Here is a 27859-nt window from a genome sequence, read left to right on the forward strand (position 1 = left end):
GGTGATCACATGGTTTTTATCCTCTGTTTTGTTCATGTGGTATATCACATTGTTTTATTTACAGATGTCAAACCATCCTTGAATCCCTGGAATGAATCCTAATTGATCATGGTGTATGATTCTTTTAATCTGTTGTTGAATTTGGTTTGCTAATATTTTATTAATTTTTGCATCCGTGTTTATCAAGGACATTGTCCTATAATTTTTTGTATGTGTGTTGTGTCTTTGTTTTTGGTCTCAGGGTAATGCTGGCCTTGTAAAATGAATTTGGAAGTGTGGCCTTCTCTTTAGTTTTTTGGAGTAATTTGAGAAGTATAGGGATTAACTCTTCTTTCAGTGTTTGGTAGAAGTTACCTATGAAGCCATCTGGATCTGGACTTTTGTTTTGGGGGAGTTTTTTGATTATGTATTAATTTCCTTACTAGTAATCAGTCTATTCATATTTTCTGTTTCTTCATGACTCTTTCATGGAAGATTGTCTGTCTCTAGGAATTTATCCATTTCTTCTAGATTGTCTAGTTTGGCATATCATTTTTCATAGCATTTTCTTATGATCTTTTGTATTTCTGTGGGTCCATTGTAATTTCTCTTTTATTTCTGATTTAATTTATTTGGAGTTTATTTTTTTCTTGATGGCTAAAGGTTTGTCAATTTTATTTATCTTTTCAAAGAACCAACTCTTAGTTTCATTGATCCTTTCTATTGCTTTTTAAATCTCTATTTCATTTACTTTTGCTCTGATCTTTATTTCTTTCCTTCTACTAACTTGTTCCTCTTTTTCCACTTCCTTTAAATTTACACTTAGATTGTTTATTTGAGATTTTTTTCTTGTTTCCTGAGGTAGGCCTTTATTGCTATAAACTTCCTTCTTAGAACTGCTTTTGCTGCATTGCATAGATTTTGGACAGTTGTGTTTCCATTTTCATTGTCTCAGGGTATTTTTTTAAATTTCCTCTTTGATTTCTTCATTGACTCATTGGTTGTTTAGTTGCCTGATGTTTAGTTTCCACCTGTTTTCTTTACAATTTTCTTCTTGTAGTCTTTCTACTGTGGTCAGAAAAGTTGCTTGGTATGATTTTAGTCTTCTTAAATTTACTGAGACTTGTTTTGTGGCCTAACATATGATCTGTCTTGGAGAATGTTCCATGTGCACTTGAAAGAATGCATGCTCTGCTGCTTTTAATGGAATGTTCTGTATATATCTATTAGGTTCATTTGATCTAATGTGTTGTTTAAGGCCGGGGTTTCCTTATTGATTTTCTGTCTGGATGATCTGTCCATTGATGTAAGTGGGTTATTAAAGTCTCTTATTATTGTATTGCTATCTACTTCTCCCTTCATGTCTGTTAACATTTGCTTTGTATATTTAGGTGATTCTGTGTTGGGTACATAAATGTTTACAAGTGTTATGTTCTCTTGTTGGATTGACCCCTTGTCTTTTGTTATAGTCTTTGTTTTAAAGTCTATTTAATCTGATATGAGTATTGCTACCCCAGCTTTCTTTTGTTTCCATTGTATGGAATCTCTTCCCATCCCTTCACTTTCAATCTGTTTGAGGCTTTAGATCTGAGGTAAGCCTCTTGCAGGCAGCATATAGATGGGTCTTTTTTTTTTTCTTTAATCAGTGGCTTTTGATTGGAGCATTTAATCCATTTACACTTAAAGTAATTATTGATAGGTATGTATTTATTATCACTTTAGTTGTTTTCTGGTTGTTTTTGTAGTTCTTCTCTGTTCCTATTTTCTTCTCCTGGTGTGTTTCTTTGTGATTTGTTGGATTTCTTTAGTTTATATTTGGATTCCTTTCTTTTTATTTTTTGTGTATCTATTCAAGGTTTATGGTTTGTGGTTGCTGTGAGGGTCTTATATATTGACCTGTGTATAGCCATCTGTTTTAAGCTGATAGTCACTTAATTTTGAAGCCATTATAAAAACACTACGTTTTTATCTTCTCCACACATTTTATGTTTTTGATGTCATATTTTACATCTTTTTATTCTCTGAATCCCTTAACTACTTACTGTAGTTACAATTGATTGTATTACTTTTGTCTTTTAACCTTTGTACTGGCTTTTTAAATGGCTGATCCCTTGCCTTCACTATATATTTGCCTTTACCAGTGGGATTTTTTTCTTCCTTCCATATGTTGTCTTATTTCTAGTTACAGCCTTTTCTTTTCTCTTAAAGAAGACCTTTTAACATTTCTTGTCTGACTGGTTTAGTGGTGATGAACTCCTTTAAGTTTTTGTTTATCTGGGAAACCCTTTATCTCTCCTTCAATTTTAAATGATAACCTTGCCAGATATTATATTATATTTTATTTTTTTCTTTCAGCACTTTAAATATATTATGCCACTCCCTTCTGGCCTGTAAATTTTCTGCTGAAAAATCAGCTGATGGTCTTATGGGGTTTCCCTTGTATGTGATTAGCTATATTTCTCTTGCTGCCTTTAAGATTCCCTCTTTTGCCATTTTAATTATAATATATTTCAGTGAGAATCTCTTTGGGTTAATCTTTTTGGGGACTCTGTGTTTCCTGTACCTGAATGTCTGTTTTCTTTTCCAGGTTAGGGAAATTTTTATTTCATTTTTTTCTTCAAATAAGCTTTTATTTCTACAAATAAATTTTTTGGCCCTTTCTCTCTTCTCCTTATGGGACCCCTATAATGTAAATGTGGTACTCTTGATGTTGCCCAAGAGGTCTCTTAAACTCTCTTCATTTTAAAAACTTCTTTCTTCTTTTTGCTGTTCTGATTGTGTGATTTCCACTATTTTGTCTTCCAGATCACTTATCTATTCTCCTTTATTATCTAGTATGCTGTTATTCTCTCTATTGTATTTCCTCTATTGTATTGTATTCTTCAGTTCTGATTAGTTCTTACATTTTCTAAGTGTTTGTTGAAGTTCTCACTGTGTTCCTTCATTCTTCTGAGTTTGGTAAGCATCCTTATGTCCGTTTCCTTGAACTCTTTATCAGGTAAATTATTTATCTCCATTTCATTAAGGTTTTTTTTTTGGGGGGTGGGGGTTTATTTTGATCCTTAGTTTGAAACATTCCTCTGTCTTCTCATTTTATTTGACTTTCAGTTTTTGTTTCTATAAATTGGGCAAAATAGCTACCTCTGTGGTTTTGAAAGAATGGCTTGTAGAGGAGCATTCCCTGTGTAGACTGCTTGTGCCTGGTGGCTTTGGCAGGCTGGATAGAGCTAGAGCAGGCAGTCCATGGAGAGTGCAGCACCTGAGGCCACCTCGGCAGGGTGGCTGGGGCTAGAATAGGCACAGGCTGGAGGAAGGCCTTGGTGAATGCTGCATCTGAGACCACCTTAGTGTGTTGGCTGGGGTTGGGGTTGTTGCATGCCAGGTTTGGTCCCAGGGGAGTGCTGCACTCAAATCTGCCTTGGTGGGGCAGCTCGGGCTGGAGTGGGCATGGGCCGGGGGAGTCATGGGGGAACTCAAATGATGGCAGTTGCTGGCCCCTCTGACCCCAGAGAGATCTCCAGCAGTTCCTTGCTCATTTGCAGAAGCTCTAGGGTTAGTCCAGGTGCCCTTTAAACTCCTGTCTTTTGGTTGTGTCCCAGGGTGGGCGAGTCTGTGCTCAGGCCCCTCAGAAAATCTCTCCCTACTGCAGGTCAGGGTGGGGTTCTCATGGATACCATGTTTCCATCTTTACTACCCATTTCTATGTGGTCCTTCTATGTGCAGTAGCTGTCCATTCAGCCTTCAGGTCTTCAAAATAAATTTCTGTATATGTAGGTGTAGATTGGATGTGTTCGTGGGAAGAGGTGAACTCAGGGTCTTCCTATGCCACCATCTTGGACCCCTCTTAAATATTTTTCTTTTTATAAGGAAACCTATTATATAACTCTTTTAAATATATCTAATGAAATCTAATACTATAGTTTTTGGTACCCATAATTATCTTTTAAAAGAAAATTCAGGCATCAGTTCTTATTCTCAGAAATTTATCATCTTTCCTTTTTCTCTGTTAACTCTTACTTCTCTTCTATATTGCCCTAGAATGTTACCCTGATATGTTATAATTTCAAGCTTAAAAATCTTTCATTGATCACCCTATCATTTTGTTACCAAAAAATTTAGGTAAATTGTAATATATTTATTTCAATTTACTATGTTCATTAGATTTTACATATTAAAATTTTCTTCTGATTTGAGTAGTAATTATATTATTGATTCACAATCAAAAATATAAATATGATATAAATTTTGTTAAATTATTTTTATAAAGGTAATTTTTTAATGTAAATTCATATTTCAGTGGGATGGAAGGATTATTTTCAGTCCAGCTCTGTCATTTATAAGATTTGCATGGGCATTTCTGAGCTCTTTATTCTGCTGGTTTATTTGGTTTCATAAGTCTTGATATCTACTAAGACACGCTTTCCCACTTTGTTCTTCTTTTCAAATATTACTTTGGCTTATCTTATCTGTATACATTTTTGTCAAAATCTTGCTATGTTGAATTTATAGACTATTATAACTGATGAACCTACACTGACACATCATAATCACCCAAAGTCCATAGTTTACATTACAGTTCACTCTTGGTGTATACATTCTGTGTGGGTTTGGACAAATGTATAATGACATGTATCAATCATTATTGTATCATACAGAGTATCTTTATTACACAAAATATTCTCTGTTCACTGCCTGTCATCTCTCCACAACCTTGCCCCCCACCCATAGCAACCACTGATCCTTTTATTGTCTCCATAGTTTTGCCCTTTCCAGAATGTCATATACTTGGAATCATACAGTATATAGCCCTTTCAGATTGGCTTCTTTCACTTAGTAATATGCATTTAAGGTTTCTCTGTGTCTTTTCATCTCTCTTATCTGGATGTTTATTTACCCATTTACCTATTGAAGAACATCTTGGTTGCTTCAAATTTGGATAATTATGAATAAAACTACTATAAACGTCATGTGCAGGTCTTTGTGTGGACATAAGTTTTCAACTCCTTTGGGTAAATACCAAGGAACTCAATTGTTGGATCATATGGTAAGAGGATGTGTAGTTTTGTAAGAAACTGCCAAACTGTCTTACAAAGTGGTTGTACCATTTTGCATTCCCACCAGCAATGAATGAGAGTTCCCATTGCTGAGAATGAGAGTTTCCAAAGACCTGGTTGTTTGGAAACTCTCAGATTACCTAGTTCACCCAGAATTGAAGTGCTGATTTAGCAGATCTGATTTACTCTAAATGTAGCATTTAGAGTAGGAAGACTGAAGCTGTAAGAGCACAGTTCTCCTTCCACTCATCCAGGTGTTTTGTTTTTATCTACCTAATGTTGATAGCAGAACATTGTTTTCTAATTGCCAAAAAGTATTAAAAGCTACCATATCCATTTATGATGAGGAAAGGCAAAGGTTGTTGGGTGGCTTACAATATAAGTCAAGTAGGGAATTCAGAGTACTTTGTATGAGCATACAAAACTTTCTTAGCAACTGCAAAGAAATACTCATGCTCCAAATTAGTAATTTACTTCCTTTTTGCCAATATGATTTTAGGGCAGATAAGAATGTATTCAATCTGTGGCATTTTGATAGCAAAAGCAAAGTGCTGATGGTAATGGTGCAAGGCCCACATGCCAATAATTTCCTGTTTGTGGCTTCAAATCAAATATTGTGCAAGAGTCATTATATCAGTTTACAAGAATTCTTTTGTTGTATTCTGCTTGTCAACACACAGAAGAATCCCCATAAAATGACCTGAATCCACAAATCCATAGTAAGAATGCATTTTACTTCACCACACTCACATATGTAACTGAAACAAAAGTCTCAAAGCATTACTTACCTTTTCTACATCCTTGTGTTCTTATTTAATATTCAATTTTATTTCATTAAATATTTGGTCTTATAATTTACTAATGAGTTATGCACCACAGTTTGAAAATACTGTAAAAATCATTACTTGTCAAACAGCTCACCAGAAACAAATTTTTAAAAATATATTTTTTAGTATTTTTCCCATTTTTTTTTTTTTAGTTGAAAAACAGTATAGTGCCTCATGTGAAATAATATATCAATTAATCTGAGGTCATGATGCTGACATGACATTCTGTGAAGGTGAGGAAATTCCCCTCTGGTCACCCCCTCAACCATCTCATCTTAAACAACAGAGTCAGATTTTATAATCCATCTGTTAGGGATGCTTGTTTTTTACCCATATGTTTCCCTTTTTTGGCTTGTATTTTTCTTAATTTATTTTTTAAAAATATTTTTACGGAAGCATAATGGACACAGTAATAAATAGAATCATATAGATGAACTTATTTGCAAAAGCAGAAATAGAGGCACAGATGTAGAGGACAAATGTATGGACACCAAGGGGGTAAGGGAGGGGTGGGATGAATTGGGAGATGGGGATTGACTTATATACACTACGACGTATGAAATAGATGACTAATGAGAACCTACTGTATAGCACAGGGAACTCCACTCAGTGCTATATGGTGACCTAAATGGGAAGGAAATCCTAAAAAGAGGGGATATATGTATACACATAGCTGATTCACTTTGCGGTACAGCAGAAACTAACACAACATTGTAAAGCAGCTATACTCCAATACAAATTAATAATAGTAAAAAAGAATCATACAGTATGTACTCTTTTGTAACTAGCTTCATTTGCTGATCATTCTGTCTGACTCATAAGATTTCTTGAGGTACTATCTTTTAAGAAGAAAAAATTGCTGAGCCAGTATAGTCAGTCCTACTTTTGTTTAGTTGACAAAAAACTTTTGGTTTTGGAGTAATATGGTGTTTAGAAGCAAAAATATAATTATCTTTCTGTGATTCTAGTCATCATTGCTATATTAAAAAATTCACACAGTGCTATACCTGTGACTGGCACAAGATTACACCCAGAAAAGGCAAGGTTGGAGCCTACATCTATCAGTATTCTAAAATTAGCAACAGCAGACTGTAGTCCATGATATTGTGATGGCTTTACCACACTAATCAAGTATCATAAATGGATTATATTAAAATCACAGAACACCATAAGTATCTGAATGTAGACTTTTCACAATTGGGGTTCGTGCTAAATCAATTAAGTGGATTGCATTTTAACAAGTGAAATAGAATAGAATGGAAAATATCAAAGTGAACTGTATATAATAAGAATGATAATATTTCATTGATATAAATGGTATTTCTCACTATGTGTAGCAGTAAATACTTTATAGCCACTTCACTATATACTCATCTGTAAAACATTAAATGTATATTGAACAACTACAGTGTGTGTGGCATTGTGTTAGGTGCTCCAGCACATGTTATTAAGATAAATAAAACTGGAGCCTGCCCCTCAAGGAATTTAGGGTATAATGTAAAGAAATTTACAAATAAAATTTAAAAATGCATTGTGTGATAAGGCCATAGTAATAATAGAGCTTAGAACATTAAGAGAGGATTCATAACAGAGTTGGCATTTGAGTGAGTTTTGAATGATAAATAGGATTTTATCTGCTCAAGAGGTGAACAGAGAATGATAAGCATTTTTATTAGCATGAAAAACAATATGTATAATGTGTTGGTAAGCAGAGAGTAATCTATGTTTTAAATAAGATAATTGGGTACATGCAGGTCAGTGAAGGAAGAGTAAATATTAAACTTAGAAATTTGTACCTGTGTTAAGTGAGGAGCCATTAAGGAGAATAATGACATGATCAAAGTGGTATTTTAGAAATAGTAATCTTAAATAGTGTTGGTTATCTTGGGAGGGATTAACATGGTGGTTAGTAGTCTAGACTACCAAATATGGAATAGTAAAGAGCTAAACTATGGTGAAGATGAGGAGAATGGAAAGGAATGGTGAGACATATCTAAGATATTTACTGAAACAAGTATCTCGTCAATGAGGCTTGCATTTGGATGTCAGAACCAAGGGAGAATGAGTTAAAGATAACTCTGAAGTTTTTATTCGGATGATTAATGACATGTTGTTACTTTTACTGGAAAGAGAATAAGAAGAGAAAGGTAGAGAAGATGATGGGTTGTGTTTTGGAAAGAGTAAGTTCAAGATGCTGACAGGTATAAATAACCAAAAGGCAATTGGAAATAAGGAACTGGACACCAGGAGAGGGATATGAGAATGATCTGGAGGGTGATAGTTATGATAGCATGGCAGTGAATGTTATCACTCAGGGAGAGCTTGTAGAGAAGGCAGCGGAAAGGGACAAACTTTGGGGAACCTCCCTTTTCCCCCATTTAAGGAGTAGAAGTGAAATTAAGTCAAAACAGCGTAAATATTCTGAGGGTAGATGAGATAGTGGAGTATGAAAAACCTAGGGAAGAGAAAGTTTCAAGAACAAATGGCTTGAGCAATGTTATATGTAGCAAAGTGGTTAAGCAAGTTGATGAGAGGCATTTATTTTGTCAAATAGCAGGTTGTTTGGTGACACTAAAGTAATTATTTTTGAAATGTGGGGATGGGAGGAAAGATACGTAAACCAGATTATAAGAAGTAAAAGGAGTAAGCAGGGGAAATGGAAGGGGAAAAAGGAGAATACACAGAAATTTTAAGGAAAGGACGTAATTGGATGGATTCGTAATGGAAGGGTTTATCAATAAAATTAGACTGAAACAGAGGTTGTTGTTTTGTTCTGTTTAAAATGAATTGAGGCTAGGAAGGTGGCCAGTGCAATAGTGGCTATCCAGAATTGGCACAAGTCAAATAACTTAAAAATTATGATGATGGAGCACAGTGAAGGGAGAGTTGAGGTCAGACTTGCTCAGCTCAGTGCAGTGACTTTCTGAAGTATCTCTTGATATCTCCATAGGAGACGTGAGAAAGCAGAGTAGAAATGATTTATAATGTTATGTACCAGGTATTGCAGAGGTCAAGGGGCCTGAGGGTCAAAAATTATAACATGGGAGCCAGGCAGGAAAGGAGGATAAAGTCCAAGAACTGGAGGTATATTAGAAAATAGGTATCTGTCTGGAATCATTCATGTTAAATAGCAACAATGTATTTATTTCATTTGCTGCTTGCTTAGTTGAAGCATATTTGGAAAGTCACTGGGTACAAAGGGGCTTTTCAAAGAATTCACAAGTAATATCTATGGCCAGTTTTTTTCTGTTTAGCCCTAAAATAGCAATAAAGTTATAAAACTTTTTTTTTTAACTCATGATGTGTTCTATGTCTGTCTCCTAGTGTTTTGCCTCCCAAAATGGTACCATGGACTCTTTTATGCATGACTTAACTTCATTTTAAATACAAAAATTTATGATTACATCCCTAAAAATCCCAATCCATAATTTATCTTAGTTAATTATGATAGCTCTGTTATCTAGATTCTCATTTAAACTCCTGAATTGTTTATTTTTACTTCTTAAGATAACAAAATAGAATAAGACCATCTGAATGTATAGTAGCAGTGTTTCCCAGAATGTGCTTGGTAGACATTAGTCCCACGAGACACTACAAAATAAAGGAGAGTGTGTGTGTGTAATATGGTTGGAAAACTTGAGGAAAACAAGTCATTATGTTACCTTTTGGGATATTCAAAATGCTTATTAGCATCTTAAAGCTACTGGAAGCCCTGCAGGAAAGAAAGTTATTGTTTTCTAAATCCTGCATTTCTCTAACTTATCTGACCTACAAGGACCACTATCACCATCACCATCACCCAGTTATGCTTTTATACAAATCTAATTAATATCCTTTGGAACACATTTTGGGAAATATTGCTACATTTGAAATTGTATTTGGAAGTAACCTAAAACAGTGTAAGAATGAATTCTGTGACTACTTATGAAATAGAATGACAGAGACAGATGAAGAATATGAGATCATGTTATTATGGACAATGGCCATAGGTACACAAAAGCAAATGTGTCAGAACAAAAGGAACCAATAATTTTAGGAAAAATATTTCTGCAAAAACTTGAGGAATGACCCCAACTTCTGTTATTCTAAGACTTGGAAAGCAAATCTGAGTTTATCATATCCATACCACCATGATTTTTTGTTGAGCAGTTAGTAAAAAATCACAGACTAATGTCAGATCTCTGTGGGAATCTTGGAATGGCCACTTACTAGCTGTGAAACCTTAGGCATTTTACTAACCTTTTGAGCCCATTCCCTCATGTAAAATAGACACAAAGTTATGGTAAGGATTTAATATTGAATATATACAGTCCTTAGCAATGTATCTGCACAAAGTTCCTAATAAATGGTTGATATTATTAACTATTTGTATTATCTTTTCCTACTCTGCATTCACCTCTCCTATCTGAAGGGCCCTGCTTTAAAGCTCATACTTATATAGCAATCACTTTCTCTATTTGGTCCTATAAATCATATTTTCTATACTTTATTTTTAGTTCTATTATAACTTCTGCATAGAAGATGGCTATAATTAGACTTGGATTTTTATCTCTGATAAGATTGCCATTTTTTTTACCTTATAATTAACTGTCAGAGTTCAAGCTAGAAGTAAGAGAAATTGTCATTTCTGCTATTTTTTGTTGTTGTTATTCACCTGTGCATGAATTATTAATATTATCTTCAAGACAGTTTCTGTGCAGGAATCTTTTTAAGCCACTTTGGCTGTTACATTATATTTCATTTAGTTAAAACAATAATAGGCATAATCAATTAATGTACTTTACTGGGTTCCTGTAAACTATCTTGGTTGATAATGTCCAACATTTTGTTAGCCTTATATACCATGTACTTGGTGTGGACATCTTTAAGGAGTAGTTTATGTTGATAACTCATAAAGTCTTTTTAATTGAAGTATGGTTGATTTACAGTATTATGTTAGTTTCAGGTATACAACATAGTGATTCAGTATTTTCCAGATTATATTCCGTTATAGGTTATTACAAGAATCTGGGTATAATTCCTTGTGCTATACAGTATATCCTTGTTGCTTATCTATTTTATATATAGTACTTTGTATCTGTTAATCCCTAATCCCTGTTAATACCCCTAATTTGTCCCTCCCCCCTTCCCTCTCCCTTTCAGTAACCACAAGTTTGTTTTCTATGTCTGTGACTCTGTTTCTGTTTTACATATACATTCATTTGTATTATTTTTTAGATTCCACATGTAAGTGGTATCATATAGTATCTGCCTTTCTTCTGACTTATTTCACTAAGCATAATATTCTCTGTCCATCCACATTGCTGCAAATGGCATTATTTCATTCATTTTTATGACTGAGTAATATTCCATTGTGTGTGTATACACACACACACACACATATATATATATAAACACATACATTATAAACACAGTCTTAAAATTTGGACTTTAAGGAAAAATTATATTGTTAAAATAAGAATAATAAAAATGAGAACAGAGTGTATATATCTCATAATCATCTAAATTCTGTATTAGTAACAAAAATATAAGGTTAAGCTTAAATGAATTAAGTTACCCCAGATTATTTTAATATTCTCTTTTATCTAATGAAATGACTCCAAAGTAAGAAACTGAATCTTGTTATTGGAATGCAAAAGCCTAAGACTCATCAAAAAGGATTTTTATGTTCTCATAATTAGTATCTAATGTATAACTTTTCTCTTATATTTTAATGTTGACAGCTTCTTCCCTGTGATTCCTTAGAAGCAGATGAAATGGAAAGGCTTAAGCATGAAAGAAATGATGCCTTGGAAGAAGTGAATACACTTAAGGTAATCTCCAATTTAGCTTCCTTATATTTTCTTTAGAAAAATGAAAAGAAAGAAAATTACCTTCTGTTGAATTCTGCAGTATCGGGGCTTAGTTTTTTTTTAAAGAATATTAATATCAAATAACTTAGCATTGAATGTTAATACCAAGTAATTTGGTATTTATTTCTTCAGCTGACCTTTAGAGAATTAATTTTTTAGTTCACACACATATTTATATTTCACAGTCTCCATCTAAGATTCAGTGTGAACAGTGATTTTTAGTTATCCCTTCTGATCTAGCTACTTTTCACCCCTGTTTTTTCTTACGCTGATGGCAAGAATAAGGAACCAACAAAGATTAGATGAGAAGCCCACAAAACAAGCCATGACAGTTTTGGATCCTCAGATGTTCATTGGGAAATACATTTTCTCCCATGTTCATGGGAATGCTTCAGGGACATCTTGTTTCGCTAACATAATTTAGAATTAAGGCAATGTGATTTAAGGGAAATAAAAACACAGTATATCCCAAATATACTTTAAGATTTTGGTTCTGTTTATATGTCTTCATTTCATGTTTAGTAGAATATTAAATTTACATTATATCCTAAGTTTTACAGAAAGCCATTATATTTTTCAAATCTTCAAGAAAAGCAACATAACTACTTGATTTACCATTAATTCACCATAGGAATATATTTTTAAATTACTTTTAATTATTTTCTTAAATAAGTGAAATTCTATTATTTGTTTAATTTTTATTAAAGCAAAATCTTTACACCAAAAAAAAAAAAAAAAAGAAAGAAAGAAAGAAAGAAATTTCCTTGCTACCTTAGTTTTTAAATTCTGACCTCTAGAGGAAGCCATTGTTTAACATATCTTGTTTATCCTTTGGGAGACTTTCTCTATGTAGCCAATCATATGTTTAAAAATACATGTGTATATATTTTTTAACTTTTACAAAATTGCATACACACTTTTTTACAACTTGCCTTCTTTTTTTCTCTTTGTTAGCATTATATCTTTGGTTACTTTTCAGGTTAACATATACAGATCTACCTAATTCTTTTTAATGCCTCTCCTATCATCAAAAGGTTCTATTCTAGGTTATTTAACCAGTTCTTTATTGATGAATATTTAGGCTATTTCCAGTTTTCCATTATTAAAAATAATTCCATCATAAGTAGCTTTGTAGATGTATCTTTGGGCCGTTATGCAGTTGTAAAAGTACAAATTGAATACATTTCTGAAAGCCGAATTGCTTTTATCAAAGAATATGGATGCATAAAATTTTACGTGTTGCCAAATTCCCTTTCAAAAGATATTACCAATTCATGCTAGGTCCAAATGTAAGCATTTTACTACTAAAGGAATATTTTATATTTCTTTTTACATCTTTTAAACCACTATCCACATTTTTTTGTGTAACAAGAGTTAAGATGAAAAATATAAATTTAGTTTTAAAAATATATTGACAGTAGTTTCCTCATATTCTCTTAGAAAACATCTCCAGGGTTGGTTACATTGGTAAGACAGCATTTTTATATAATTTACTCTGCATAAGTCGTTGAGTCTTACAGTTCATCAGAATTTTCTGAGGCTCTCAGATCTTTTTTATTTCCCTAATGTTTATCATTGTTAAATTTAGTGATATATTCCTGTTTTTTATTGGAATATCAGTAGTAATTATTAGAATTTTAATTTAATTTAACATTTAAACAAAGTTTTCCTGAGGAGCTATTCAGTAAATCAGGATTCACATTTAAAATTTTTGAGATGTAACTGAGCATATCCTACTGTGACGAAACCTAAAAGCACGGGTGAAATATATTCTATATTTTATAATTTCCTTTACCTGAGAACCTATCTATTGGCTGAGAACCACTTGTTTAACTATAGAAAAGATTGTACAAAGCAATAAATATTTCATTTGAGATAATGTTTGCACTTTTGAGTTTTTCTGCTTGTATTGATATTACACACACTCACACAAATAGCAGAGGTTGTTAAATGAAGTTCATGGAGTGTGTAGATGGTCTCTCATCACTTCCCATTATCCTGTGACATCTCTATTCTTCATGTCTGATTTGAGGTACAAAGAAAAATGAAGCCAAGAAAATTTGATACCAATGGCTAATTTTTATTTTGCAAGAATGATTTTTAAAAGTGCCATGGGCCTCATTTAACTTAAAGCCTTTCTGCAGAGTTCACATTGCTACTGCTTTGCAAAGCTGAATGAAAATAGATATATTTTCCATTTACAGATGCAAAAAACTAGGACACAAAAAGTGAAGGTGACTTGCATAAAACCCAGGAGCCAGCAGTTTCTTGACTTCTGGTCTGTGGCAGATTCATTAGATTGCTATATGATATTCATTGTCATGTACTTTCATTTCATCTGTTAGACAAGAATGAGCTGAAGTATAACAGAAAGTGAATTGCTTCCTGTAAACCCTGCAATGCTGCCATGAATATTTACCACTCAATATAATCTTCCAGCAAGTCCTCTGCTTGGGTTTATAGTAAAATGGTTCTTAAATTACTCTTAGTATCTCTGATTTGATCACTAACATGTAGATTTATTTATGACATACTTAACAAAATTTAACATTTTAGGATATTTGCTCAACTGAATTTTAAGTTCAAAGATTTTAATATTTGATTGACATGCCTAATGTTATTCTTCCTTAGTAACTATTATTTCATATTTTGGTTACACCAGTCATATCTTCAGTTTTATGGATAATCTTCCAAAAATAAACTAAATTAAGAAAATAATAGTTAACCCAGTTTCATAGTCCTCTTTAGTATAGTAAGAGACACTCTAAGTTGTAATAATAATGCTCTTCAATTTGCAAGCTCTTTGGCAATGATAGCTATTACCCAACATTTAGTTAATATTTATACATTCTGATCCTGATTGACTTATTTTGGACCTTGGATTTTGAGGTTTTAAAAAGCGGCTAACAGGGAGTCCACTGGTAGCTAGTGGTTAGGATTCCGGGCTTTCACTGCTGTGGCCCGGGTTCAGTCCCTGGTCAGGGAGCTAAGATCCTGCAAGCTGCATGGTGCCGGACCCCCCTCCAAAAAAAGTGACTAATTATAGTGACAGAAAATATGTTTACATCACCACAATTATACTGTAAATAACTAATTACTTTTAGATGGTATGTGTAAAGCCAGAAAAATGACTGAGAACTACATTTTCAAATTGTAGAAATTGGATGTTTGGGGAATTTATAAGCTTTGAAACAAAGCCCTAAATATCATACCCATTGATACCTTCATAACAAGTTATTAATTCAGTGGTTTTTAAATATAGGAAAAATTATTTCAATCGGAAAGGCAAAGGAAACAATTGACAGAAGAACTCCAAAATGTGAAACAAGTAAGTGTATGTATTGTATATATGTGTTTTGTATATGTGTGCATAAACATATGAGGTATAATTACAAAGTATTGATGCTGTATAATATCCCAGAGCTTACAGATGTAAACAGTATAGTATAAAATGTATAGATTTTAAAAGCGATCACTCATAGGGGCTGTACCCATGCTGAATTCCTGCTACCAAAGGAAATGTTAAAACTCCTCTTGGAAATTGCTTTCAAAGCCAGATATCTATGGACTGAAATGACCCATCTCATTGCTTTTCTCTTCTTTTTTTCTTTCTCGTTTATTTTCCCTTTTTCTTTTCTTCTGTTACTCATACTCATCTTATTAAAGATAAAAACAAAGCAAGCAAAAAACAAAAACCTCCAAAGCAGAGCATTTTTTAATTTTATTTTTTGATAATGAAAAGTAAAAATTTGGGATTTCCCTGGTGGTGCAGTGGTTGAGAATCCGCCTGCCAATGCAGGGTACACGGGTTTGATCCCTGGTCAGGGAAGATCCCACATGCCGTGGAGCAACTAAGCCCATGCGCCACAACTACTGAGCCTGCGCTCTAGAGCCTGCAAGCCACAACTACTGAAACCTGCGTGCCTAGAGCCCATTCTCTATGAGAGAAGCCAGCGCAATGAGAAGCCCATGCACCGCAATGAAGAGTAGCCCCTGCTCGCTGCAACTAGAGAAAGCCTGCACACAGCAATGAAGACACAACGCAGCCAAAAATTAATTAATTAATTTTAAAAAAATTAATTTTCACTCTGCATCATTCTTCAGAGAATTTTAAGTAACTTACAGCAAAAAAATACAACAGCATCATCATGAAATAGAGATACAAGTAACAAACAAATAAAATATTAATAAGAGTAGGAAGTTAAGAGACCATTGTTATAGATCAGTGGCAATCACCTGATTTTGAATCTCCCCAACATTATCCTCCCAGAAGACATAAAATTTACAGAGCAAAATAAAACCATACAGGACCCATACTGGTTTCTTTTGTTTGTTTGTTTGGGGTTTTTTTTGGCTGTGCCACTTGGCTTGCAGGATCTTAGTTCCCCAACCAGGGATTGAACCCAGGCCCATGGTAGTGAAAGCACTGAGTCCTAACCACTGGACTGCCAGGGAATTCCTAGGACCCATACCTTAAATACGGCTATTGGACAGGGAACACCAGAACCTTCAAACTACATACAAATAGTTTAAAAATTCCAACAAATTCTTGCAACTTGCCTGCCACTGAAACCTGGCGTACAAAGAGCAGAGGAGTTACGGCTGAAAACTCTGAAAAAGAATAAGGAGAAACAGAGCAATTAGATGAAATACTACAAATAAAATCACCCCCAGAAAGAGAAAAATGCCACTATTAATGCCAAAATACTGAACAGAGGCCAGGTTTTTGTGGTTCTCAGGACTTGAGAAAGTGTGTGCAACCAGAAGTGGCAGCCTTCGAGAATCATTGCTTCTGGGGAAGAATCAAATAGAGAAGGGGTGGTATCCCTTGGAGATTAGGAAATAAAGAGAAACAAGGAAATAAGAGGGGAAAATTAAGGATCTTGCAGAAATGAAAGAGAAACAAGACATATCAAACCTCCTCTATCTACCCTCCACTATGACCGTCAACAACATGATCCATAAAAGAAATTGCACAGAAGAGGGTGCTGTTGAACTAAGAACTCTTTCTATGAAAGAAAAAGGAATTGGAAAAAAAAAATCTGTCCCTGTCATTACAAGACAACTGTAAAAATCAGACAATATGAATTAAAGCTTTCCTCCTAATGAAAACTCCAAAACAATTCAACCACAAAGCTGACAAAAACTGTAACACATCACTGCAAACTCAATTTAATATCCTCAAACAAGCATTTGGCATTAAGAAAGAAAAGCACCTCAAATCAGAAATTTAAAACTGACTTAGAAAATGACAAAAAACAGGAATAAATGAAATGAGAGTTTATAAAACTTAGGAAAGAAAGAGAAGAAAAAGACAAAATGATACCAGAAATGAAAACTAAATTACAGGTTTCCCAAGGAAGAACATAATCAAATGAAAAGGCATTGAAGAAAACCAGAAAAATAAGAATGAAATAAAGAAGTAAAAGATTTTCTTAAAGAAGTAAATCAAAACAACTGAACAGCACTAATATTTAGAACTATAATCCAAGAAAACTTTTCAGAAATAAGATGACCTGACACTGTTAATGGATAGTGGGGAAATTTGGCCTGGAAAGATCAATTATAGGACCTATCCTAGTAAAACTAGTAGACTTTAAAGATAGAGAAAAAAATATGCAAAGTGCCTTCAAATGAAAAGGTCAAATAACTTACAAAGGCAATAGAATTAGACCAGCATCAGCCTTCTTGATACAACATAAAAAGTAAGGCATTAGTGGAGCAATATTTTCATGAAACTAAAGGAAAGAATGTGTAAACCAAGAATATTGTATACCACCAAGTTGACTCCCAGATATCAAGGCCATAGAAAAACAGTTTAAAATGTACCAGTATTCAGAGCATAATGTACACATGTAGTATTCCTGAGGAATCTGGGAGAGGTGAGTTTCACCCAGCCAAAAAATGCCTGGGATAACTTTGACAAGAATTTCCAAACTGTGAGCATTTCCTATCTGTTATTTTATAGCTGAGACTAAAATGAGAGTGAGTTCACAGGTAAAAGAATAATGTGTAAACATTACATGTCTGACAAAAATCAAAGATGCAATTTTATTTTTAATGAGAGGAGAAGGGAGAAAAAAAGGGAAAATAGCATAAGATCATTCTGTTGTATGAGTAAAGTATAATAGTCACTGAATACTATTTAAAACTGACACCAAATATTAAAAAGATGAGGTAAAGATTGAGGGAATATCAGGCACTATAAAAAGCAATAATACAAATGTAACCTGTAGAATGAAAATACACATCTTCCTAATTACCAAAAGAAATCTTTTTAAAGAAGTAAAGGGGACACATGAATGAAGAAATGCAGTAAATATACACAATAATTTCAACAAAAGACAGTATGACAAAATTGAGACTGAACATAATAGTCATCTTAATTAACATAACTGGGATTAACTCACCTATTAAAATGTTTTAGGAAAATATCGTTTACCAAAACTGACCTCAATAGAGATAGAAAGTTTAATATACCAATTTCCATAGAAAAAATAAAGTTACCAAGAAGCCACCCTATAGAAAAGGACCAGGCCAAATAGTTTCACAGGGGAATCTAACCAAACCTCTGGCAATCAATCTCCCATAAATGGCTTCAGAGTATTAAAAAAACAAGAAAAGAAAGAAAGAAAATTTACAAATTCTTTTCTGGGAGCAAGTATAACATTTGATGCCTAAACCTGATAAAAGTAGCACAAAAAAAGAAAATGCAGTTAGACTAGAAAGACAACTAGGGACATATGAATTGGAAAAGAAAAAATAAAGCTATCTCTGTTTGCAGATAACATAATAGTAATCCAGAAAACTCTAGAGAATCAATGATAAAACTAATTCATTGGAAAAATCCACAAGCCAGCAAGATATAAAATTAATATGTAAGGAACTTCCCTGGTGGGCAGTGGTTAAGAATCCGCCCGCCAATGCAGGGGACACGGGTTCGAGCCCTGGTCCGGGAAGATCCTACATGTTGCAGAGCAACTAAGCCCGTGTGCAGCAACTACTGAGCCTGTGCTCTAGAGCCCACGAGCCACAACTACTGAGCCCGTGTGCCACAACTACTGAAGCCTGTGCCTAGAGCCCACGCTTCGCAACAAGAGAAGCCACTGCAATGAGACACCCGCGCACTGCAATGAAGAGTAGCCCCCACTCGCCGCAACTAGAGAAAGCCCACACGCAGCCACGAAGACCCAATGCAGCCAAATAAATAATTTTTTTAAAAAAATTAATATGCAAAATTCAATTGCATCCATATACACAAATTATAAGCAGAAGTTTTAACAGTTTAGATGAAACCAAAAATTATATAGAAAAATGGGTAAAAAACATGAACAGACCACTCACCAAAAAGTTATAAAAAGGTCATATGAAACATGAAAAGATATTCAGTCTTTCTCATAATAAGAGAAATACCAATTAAATCTACATTGAGACAGGACTTCCAGCTTCTAGTACTGAGCAAGACACTTGCAGAGGACATTTTCCAAGAGAACAACTCTAAAACCTGGACATTACACACTAAGCAACAACCAAAGGAGCTGGAACATGAACGCAGAAAAGCTGCTCCTCTGGTTAGCGGGGAACTATGTGAACTAAATTTCTTGTTCTGAGTGTTTTAAGCCTGGAGCTAACAGCAATCTGATACCAGTGGAAATTGACCTTCACTTGGGGTCACTTGGTATTTGAAAACATTCACAGACAATTCAATGAGGAAAAGCTGCTCATTACAATACATGGTGCTAGAACAAGGGAATATTAGTATGAGAAAAATTGAATCTCAACCACTACCTCATTTCATATTCAAAAACTAACTGAATGGATTACAGATCTAAACGTAAGAACTAAAACTTAAATTCCAGAAGAAACTTTTGTGACATTGGGTTAAGCAAAGTTATCAAACCATATACCTAAAATTAGTAAATTTTACTATTATATATATAAATTATTCCTCAGCAAAGCTATTTTTTTTTTTAGATATGCCAGTACAACTTTTCATCCATCAGATTAGCAAAAACTCAGAAGCTTGACAGTGCGCTGTTGGTGAGGCTGTTTCAAAACAGGCATTCTCATACATTGCTGGTGGTAATGCAAAATGGCATGCAGCTATGAAGAAGAATTTGGCATTTCTAACAAATCTATGTATGCATTTACACTTCAACCTGGCAACCTCACTGCTAGGAATTTGCCTTGAAGATATACCTTTAATAATATTAAAATACATGTGCACAGTATTTATTGTGATATTATTTGTAATTAGGAAATATTGGAAACTACCTTCATCTCCTAAGCATAGGTGATTGAATGGACTATGGTCCATACGTGCAATGGAGCTCTATGCCGCTGCAGGAGAGAGAAGGAAGATCTCGCCTCAGTAGTACAAAGTGATTTCCAAGAGATACTTTCAAGTAAAAAAGAGCAAAGGATGAAAGAGTGTATATAGTATTATCATTTATAAACAAGAGAAATTATCATGTGTATCTATTTATCTTTACAAAAGGAAGGATAAACTACGCAGCAATGAAATTGGTTATCTACAACACGGGTGGGCACAGAGTGGACAAGATGCAGGAGGGAATAACACCTCTCTGAGAATACCTTTTTATGTAATTTTTACTTCGGGGGGCATGTTAATATTCTACATATTTTTAAAATATATAAAGAAATCAGGAAAGATGGGAAAGGGAAAATGAGCTTAAAACTACAAGCAAAGTGAAATAAATTAATTCATTTGCATGTCAAATGAATACCATAAATATACCAAAGGAAAACAAAAGAAAGAATCAATTTCAGTAACCTATGAACACAGTATTTATGTTCAGTGTTTGACAGGTTGGGTTGAGTTAGAAAAGAATTGCAAACAAATCCCAGAACTTTTATAGTATGTTTTGTTGTCTTGTTGTTATTTTAGAGGTGTGGCCAAAGCCATTCTGAAACAATTTTAAGATGTAATATAGGTCTCAGCAAATGTGTTGATTGTTGTTGAGAGCCAGAATCTCAATGAAAAAGCAAAGACATTCAAAGCAGAATGAAGGAAGTCAAAAAAGAATCCTGTGGATGTACTAGAATTGGAGGTATCATTGTGAATGCATCATTTCTAAAATATATATGTATGTATGTATGTATGTGAATATGAATAATATGTGCCCATATATATATGTATGTATACACACACACGTGTGTGTGTATATACATATATATATATATATATATATATATATATATATATATATATATAATCCTAGCTCTGACAGCTGAAAGAGCCAAGAAGCAGACACCCCAATAGCAATGAGCATATAGCATATCTAAGTACCCATTTCCCACTAATAGGAATCCAGGCTTCTTGGAGAAATGACTGATTTCAGGGCCAGGGGTGGGTAAGTACAAAATGAGCCTGAAACATCTTATGCTAGAAAATAAGGAAATGCCCAAAATGATGGGATCATGTCACAAGGAACCAGCTTGAAGGGCCTTCCACTGGCCAATCTGGAAGTACTTGAGCACCAAAATAATTAAATACAGTAATGAACCATTGAAAACATTGTGATTCATGAGTCCATACCATAGTAAAGAGATGAATTAATTAATGAGGAGAACTGAGGGCTCTTTCTCATTATAGACTGTTGAGTGCTGACTGATAACTACAGTTATCAGAGAAGCTGCCAGATTTGGGAAGTCAGCATTTTGCATCTGTTTCAGTAATGGCTGGATCAGACTCAAATCATAAAATGCTAAATCTAGGGGGCATTTTTTTTATGAAGAGCAGAACATTTACATATTTACATGGTTTTAAAGTGACTTTTTATAAACTGCTTATTAATTGCAAGGGGAAAATAGTAATTATACAGTAGTGAAATCAGACAACTCCTAGACTGGTGCTAAAAATGGATATCACCAGTGAAGAAGATGGGCATGTATGACTTCAAATGTGATACCTTGAAAAGGACGCAACATCAGTTATGTAGCATTATGGCTAAGAATGTATAAACCTGAATCTGGCCATGAGGAAGCATCAGACAAACCCCAAATGAGGGACAGCTTTATTTTTTTTAAAGGTGTGTGTGTGTTGGGGGTGTGGGTGTGGGTTATATTCTTCAGAACTGTCAATGACATAAAGAAACAAAAGAATGAAAAGGAAGGGAAGGAGGGAGGGAGGGAGGGAGGAAGGAAGGGAGGGAGGGAGGGAGGAAGGGAGGGAGGGAGGGAGGGAGGGAGGAGTGGAGGGACATAAGAAAGAGATGGACAGGGGAGAGAGACAGACAGGAAGAAAGAAAGAGAGAAAGGATGAGGGAGGGAGGAAGGAGAGAGGGAGGGAAGGTCCCAGATTAAAAGAGGGTAAAGAGACATGAAAACTAAAAAAAAAGCTGATCCTACACTGGATCCTGCACTGGAATGGGGAAAATGCTATAAAGGATATTATTGGGTCAATTAACAAAATTGGAATACAGATGGTAGATTAGATAAAAGTATTGGTTCAATGTTAAATTTCTTAAATTTGATAGCTGTACTATGGTTGTATAAGATAGCCTTATACTTAGGAAATACTAACGTTTGTAGGGGTAAAGAACCATGATGAGTGTAATGTAACTCACCCTCAGATGGTTAGAAAAAATTGTGTGTATATGTGTATATATATTTATATACATATGTGTATATAAATATGTATATGTATACATATATGTGTACATATGTATATAAGTGAGAGATTGAGAACATGCAAAATCTTGGTAACAACAACCTTGAAATATCAGTGGTTTACAAGAATACTTTATTTCTCAGTCATGGACATGTTGGCAAAAGGGTGAATCTGTGAGTTAGGTAAATTTGGGCCAAGGATATAAAGATGTTCTTTGTACTATTCCTATTCTTGTATCCCTTAGGTAAATTTGAAATTATTTCCAAATTAAAAGTGTTTAAAAGTCCTCTATTTTTGTCCAGTTTTTAGACCCCCATTTTATTAAGTTTTTTTGTACTTTTATTGATATGCCTTTTTAGTTCTGTATCTTCAATACTTGCATCAGTTTATATGGCCAGGCCGATTTACATTTTAGTGTTTCTTTGAATGCTCAAAGTGGACATTTATAAATCTTCTTTGTTAATTTTTACATGTAGAATAAATTAAGGGGTAGGGTTTTTTCTACATTTACTTAAAATTTTCTTTTCTTCTAAATGCTTGGAACTTAAAAGCTTTAGAATATCAAGCATACTTAGTAAAGTAAGGTAATATGATAGTATAAATGTATATAGCATGAAGTAAGCACTCAACAAATGTTAACTATTATGGTCATTATTATTAATAATAGAAGAAGTAATATTAGGTGTGGAGAAAGAGGTGGAAATGATTTGTTTTAACGATTTGATTTAGAGGAAGAAAACCTAATTCTGGCTGACGGAATAAGGAGACTTTTATTAAAGAGAAGGTGGACCAGACATGGAAAGGGGATAGCATTCCAGGCAGAGGGTGCAGCATGAAAATCGTGGTATGAAAGGGAAAGTCTTATCTTGAGAGTCAAAATGGGCCCTCGTTTGTATGCTAATTTTACTATTGTTAATATGTTTGTATCTAAAAATGTGATAATAATGTCTGTCTTATAATTTGTTCCTAGTTCTTTAGCGTTTAAGAGCCTAAAACTATCAGTAATATAGTAAGTTCCTAAAAAATAATAGTTTTGATTTGTATTCTTTTATCTTATCATTATTAAAGGCCTAGGAACATAAGGGAAACATGGAAAGATGAAAGCATTAAGAAATAACATTTGGGGACTGTGGGGAGGTGTTGTGTTGGGGCCAAAGCATATAGGCACTTGAATACCAATCTAAGATTTGAGACAGTGGATTGCCAGTGAAGATACTTGACAAGAGGAGAAGAAAGATCAACTTGTTCCACCTATAATCTGACCCCTGTCTTTCCTTCACACTCTACATCTAACTTGTTGGCCCTACTTTTTAAAAATTGGAGAATTCTGCCACTTTTTATCACTTCCATCACTGGTCTAAGCTATCATCATCTTCTGCCTGTGTTGTAATTATAGCTTCCTACCAGATCACCCAGCTTTTACCCTTGCCCCACCCCCATACAGTCTGATCTGAACACAGCAGCCAGAAATAGCCTTTTAAAACTTGTTAGAACTCTCCAGAACTTTCCATCTCACTCAGAATAAAAGCCAGTCCTATCCCCCATCCCTACACCCCTCTAACCTCAATGACCTCATTTCTTACCACTCTTCCCCCCACTCCCCTACTAGTTCTCCAGCCCCTCTGACGTCCCTGCACCATCACCCCACTAATGCTCCAGCTCTCACTGTCTGTGGATAAGTTTTTTGGTATTCCTGATTGCTTTCTTATATATTTTATACTTGTTATATTTTTGTCCTTCACCTACTTTTTTAAATACAAAAATAATTTAACTATATTCTAATAAAAATAAGTATTTCAATTTAATTATCAATCATGATTTACACAAGTATTACTGTAACTCATGCTGTCTGTATAAAATATTCAGATAAGCACACTGTTGTGTAAAAAGTTTTTGAAATTTATTCATTCATTAACAGTGACCAGATCAGTTATGTGTTTATGTATACAACTCAAATGACTCACATACCTGACACAAACACTACAGTTCAACACTAATATCCTAAATGATGCAGTGATAAAAGTGAAATACAATTCTACCAAAACAAAAAACTTTTAGATTTAAATGCAAACTGAAGAAAATTAAATTAAAAGTTCAGTTCTTCAGCCTACTGAAGAAGTGCTCAATAGCCACGTGTAGCTAGTGGCTACCATATTAGACAGGGCAGGTCTAGAACTCTGCATCCTTGCTACTCAAAGAGCGGTTGAGGACCAGCAGTGTCAGCAACACCTGGAACTTAGAAATGCAGGGTCTCGGGTCTTACCCCAAGACCTACTGAAATAGAATCTGCATTTAACAAGTCCTTGGGTGATATGAATGCACCTTAAAATTTGAGAACAGGCAATGCAGGATTTAACTGGGTAGTGGCAATGGAATTATACCAAGTATACCAGGGCGGTCAGTGTGAAAGATACCATGAGGGTAAAGTCAACCAGACTTAACAGGGATAGCATGTTCAGTAATAAACAGAAAAAGCGGTCGAGGCTTTGTAATTTGGTGATTGAGAGTCTATAATAATGCAATTAACAAAGCAAGAAAATGAGATTGAGAGTAAAGACGTTTTAATTCATAGTATAGATTAATGCATATTTTCCAGTTTTAGCAAAAATAATTTTTAAAATATATGTGTGTATACAAACATGTGCATACATACTGGCACAACTACTCATTTCAGAAACACACACTTGCAATAAAAATATGCCACCCAAAATCAACCCAAAACTGTCCTTTTTTTTAGTATATTGACCTTGCATACCATTCATCTTCTCGTACTCATGTAGAATGTTATTATTCGGTTTAAGGGGATTTCAGACTTATTGTTAATGAAAGAGTTTCTATGCTTTAGTGAAAATACTACTTCTCCATTTTTCCAAGGATTAATTTATTTTTTCATAATTAGCAAGTCTTTAAAAATTACAAATACATGTAATGAGGTGGATGGACCTAGAGTCTGTCATACAGAGTGAAGCCAGAAAGAGAAAAACAAATGCTGTATGCTAGCACATATATATGGAATCTAAAAAAACGGTACTGGTGAACCTAGTGACAGGGCAGGAATAAAGACACAGATGTAGAGAATGGACTTGAGGGCACGGGGGTAGGGAGGAAGCTGGGACGAAGTGAGAGAGTAGCACTGACATATATACACTACCAAGTGTAAAATGTATGGCTAGTAGGAAGCTGCTGCATAGCACAGGGAGATCAGCTCGATGCTTTGTGACGACCTAGAGAGGTGGGATAGGGAGGGTAGGAGGGAGGTTCAAGAGGGAGGGGATATGGGGATATATGTATACACATAGCTGATTCACTTTGTTGTATAGAAGAAACTAACATAACATTGTAAAGCCATTATACTCCAATAAAGATGTACAAAAAATAAAAATTACAAAGTAATTGTGATTAACTCTTCTCTTAAAAACTTTTAAAAACCAGTAATTTGAGTCGTATGAAATTTGGCAAAATCTCTTTCCCCTTTTTTAGTATCCTTTTGAAGATCTTGATATGAAATCAGTACAGTACTAATAATTATGCCATATAAATCCTTTAAATACATAGGTAACCTAATTATTAAAACACCATTAGATTGACTTTCAATTTATTTTACAGTGCTGTTTCCAGTTGCTTCCAAAGGAGAAGAGAGCACAATTTGATATCCTTTGTTCATTTAAAACTTTTAATTTAATTATTGTGAGACCTGATCCTAAAAGCAGAATAACCTCTCATTTTGAAGGTACAATACCTATTTTAAATTATGGAAATTAATTTACCTTTATTTAGTGTAATGACCCAAAAAGAAAGCAATGAAGAACTAAAGAGAGGGAGACAGGAAGAATGGGGAAAAGGAAGGGAGAGCAGGGGAAGGAAGAAATTAAAAGAATGAAAGAACAAGCTGTGAAGGGATCCTTTTCCACTAGAAGGATCAGGTACATTTGTATTTTTGTCAACCAGGGATGGCCTGGTTGTGACCATAATACTTTACTCACTGTTTTGTAAAGAATTGGTTGTACTATTTTCTAAAATCTAAGCATTTTTGATGAGTTTTCATGCCTTACAGAATAATCCAACCTAACTGTTTAAAATCATGAGCACAGTTTCCCATGAAATTATATATACTGCTTGTTATTTTTTCTTCAAGTTCTAACAACTTTTAACAGGCATGGGCCATTTTTCTAGCAACTTCCTTTGATCAACAGCTTTCTAAAGTCTACTCTCATACAAGTTGTTTTTAAAGTTTCTTTCAGCACAGTGTTATGACCTAAGGCAGCAATGAATTGGTGAACAGTCCAAAGCCAAAATATTTAGCTTGTCTAAACCAGTCTCTGCCCTAAAGAAACACGGGAAATTTCTCCAAGTTCAGATAAGCCCAGTTGTAGTTGGCCTCACCTATGTAAAGGTTGGGTTGAACGCCTTAGGAGGGTGTGAAGTCCCGAGGCTGAAACAAGGTCAGATCAGCACAGGATTCTCTGTGGACAGTTGAGCATGAACTTAGATACAGCTGGAACAGCTGGCATGTGCACTATTTTGGTTTATGGATTAAGCAACAACGGAAACTTTAAGAACAGATTAAATATATCTATAAAAGGAAGAATAATATGTGATTACTAAAGAATATTTACATTTTCACACTTGAAGAGATTTGTTAATTTTGTGCATTTATTAAAGAAACAGTAAAGCCTCTAATTTTTAGAATTGATGTGAGTTCTTACACCCCTTTTATTCTTCTTTAGTGATCTGAACTTTTTACAATAGTTCTGTATGGAACTAGTAGATATTCCAAGATGCCAATCTCATCTTTAGAGGAAAAAAAAAAAGAAAAATACATGTATTTGTCAGGTTTTCTTCTGTTCTGAAAGGGGACTGTAGTAAAATGTTCCTGTGTTCCCATTTCAGATGGTCACTTGTAACCTCAGAATGTCAACCTGTATTTTCTATTAAAAACCCTCTTTGCAAGGATCCCTCCTGCTACTCTGTTATACTCTCAGCCACCTCCTTCCATGCCCCATCTCTTAACATCTAGCAACCACTAATCTGTTCTCTGTATCTATAATTTTGTCTTTCCAAGCATGTTATATAAGTGTTATCATACAATATGTCACTGTTGGGGATTGGCTTTTTTCATTCAACATCCTTCCCCTGGAATCCATCCAGGTTGTTTTGTGTATTTATGTTGTTCCTTTTTATTGCTGAGTGCTTATAAAACTGGTGAAAACTGATTAAGGTTGGTGGATCATATCAATGAAATTTCCTGGTTGTGATATTCTACTATACTAACGAAAGATATAACCATTGGAGGAGACTGAGTGAAGAGTACAGGAAACCTCTCTGTATTATTTCTTACAACCATGTGTAGTCTACAATGATCTTAAAATGATTTTTAAAAAGCAAATAAAACAAACAAAAAAGCACCCTCTTTGAGAAAAAAGATTATAAAGCTCCTACAATGATAGCAATCTGAGTGGAGAAACTTGTTAAACAAACTTGGTTGGATTTATTTTTCAACTTTAATTCCCTTTA

At 34.3% G+C, this 27859-nt stretch overlaps 1 protein-coding gene across 2 annotated transcripts in view; it reads left to right on the forward strand.

Annotated features, from left to right (window-relative positions):
- The window catches only part of STXBP4 (syntaxin binding protein 4), a 183742-nt gene that overhangs the window by 72054 nt on the left and 83829 nt on the right, over window positions 1-27859 (forward strand). For both annotated transcript variants that reach the window (XM_060133833.1, XM_060133834.1), the window contains 2 exons: window positions 11584-11673; window positions 14975-15040. In XM_060133833.1, coding sequence (XP_059989816.1) covers window positions 11584-11673; window positions 14975-15040 — 156 coding nt within the window. The remainder of the gene's footprint in view (window positions 1-11583; window positions 11674-14974; window positions 15041-27859) is intronic.

Source organism: Lagenorhynchus albirostris, chromosome 20 (assembly GCF_949774975.1).
Source record: "Lagenorhynchus albirostris chromosome 20, mLagAlb1.1, whole genome shotgun sequence".
NCBI lineage: Eukaryota > Metazoa > Chordata > Mammalia > Artiodactyla > Delphinidae > Lagenorhynchus > Lagenorhynchus albirostris.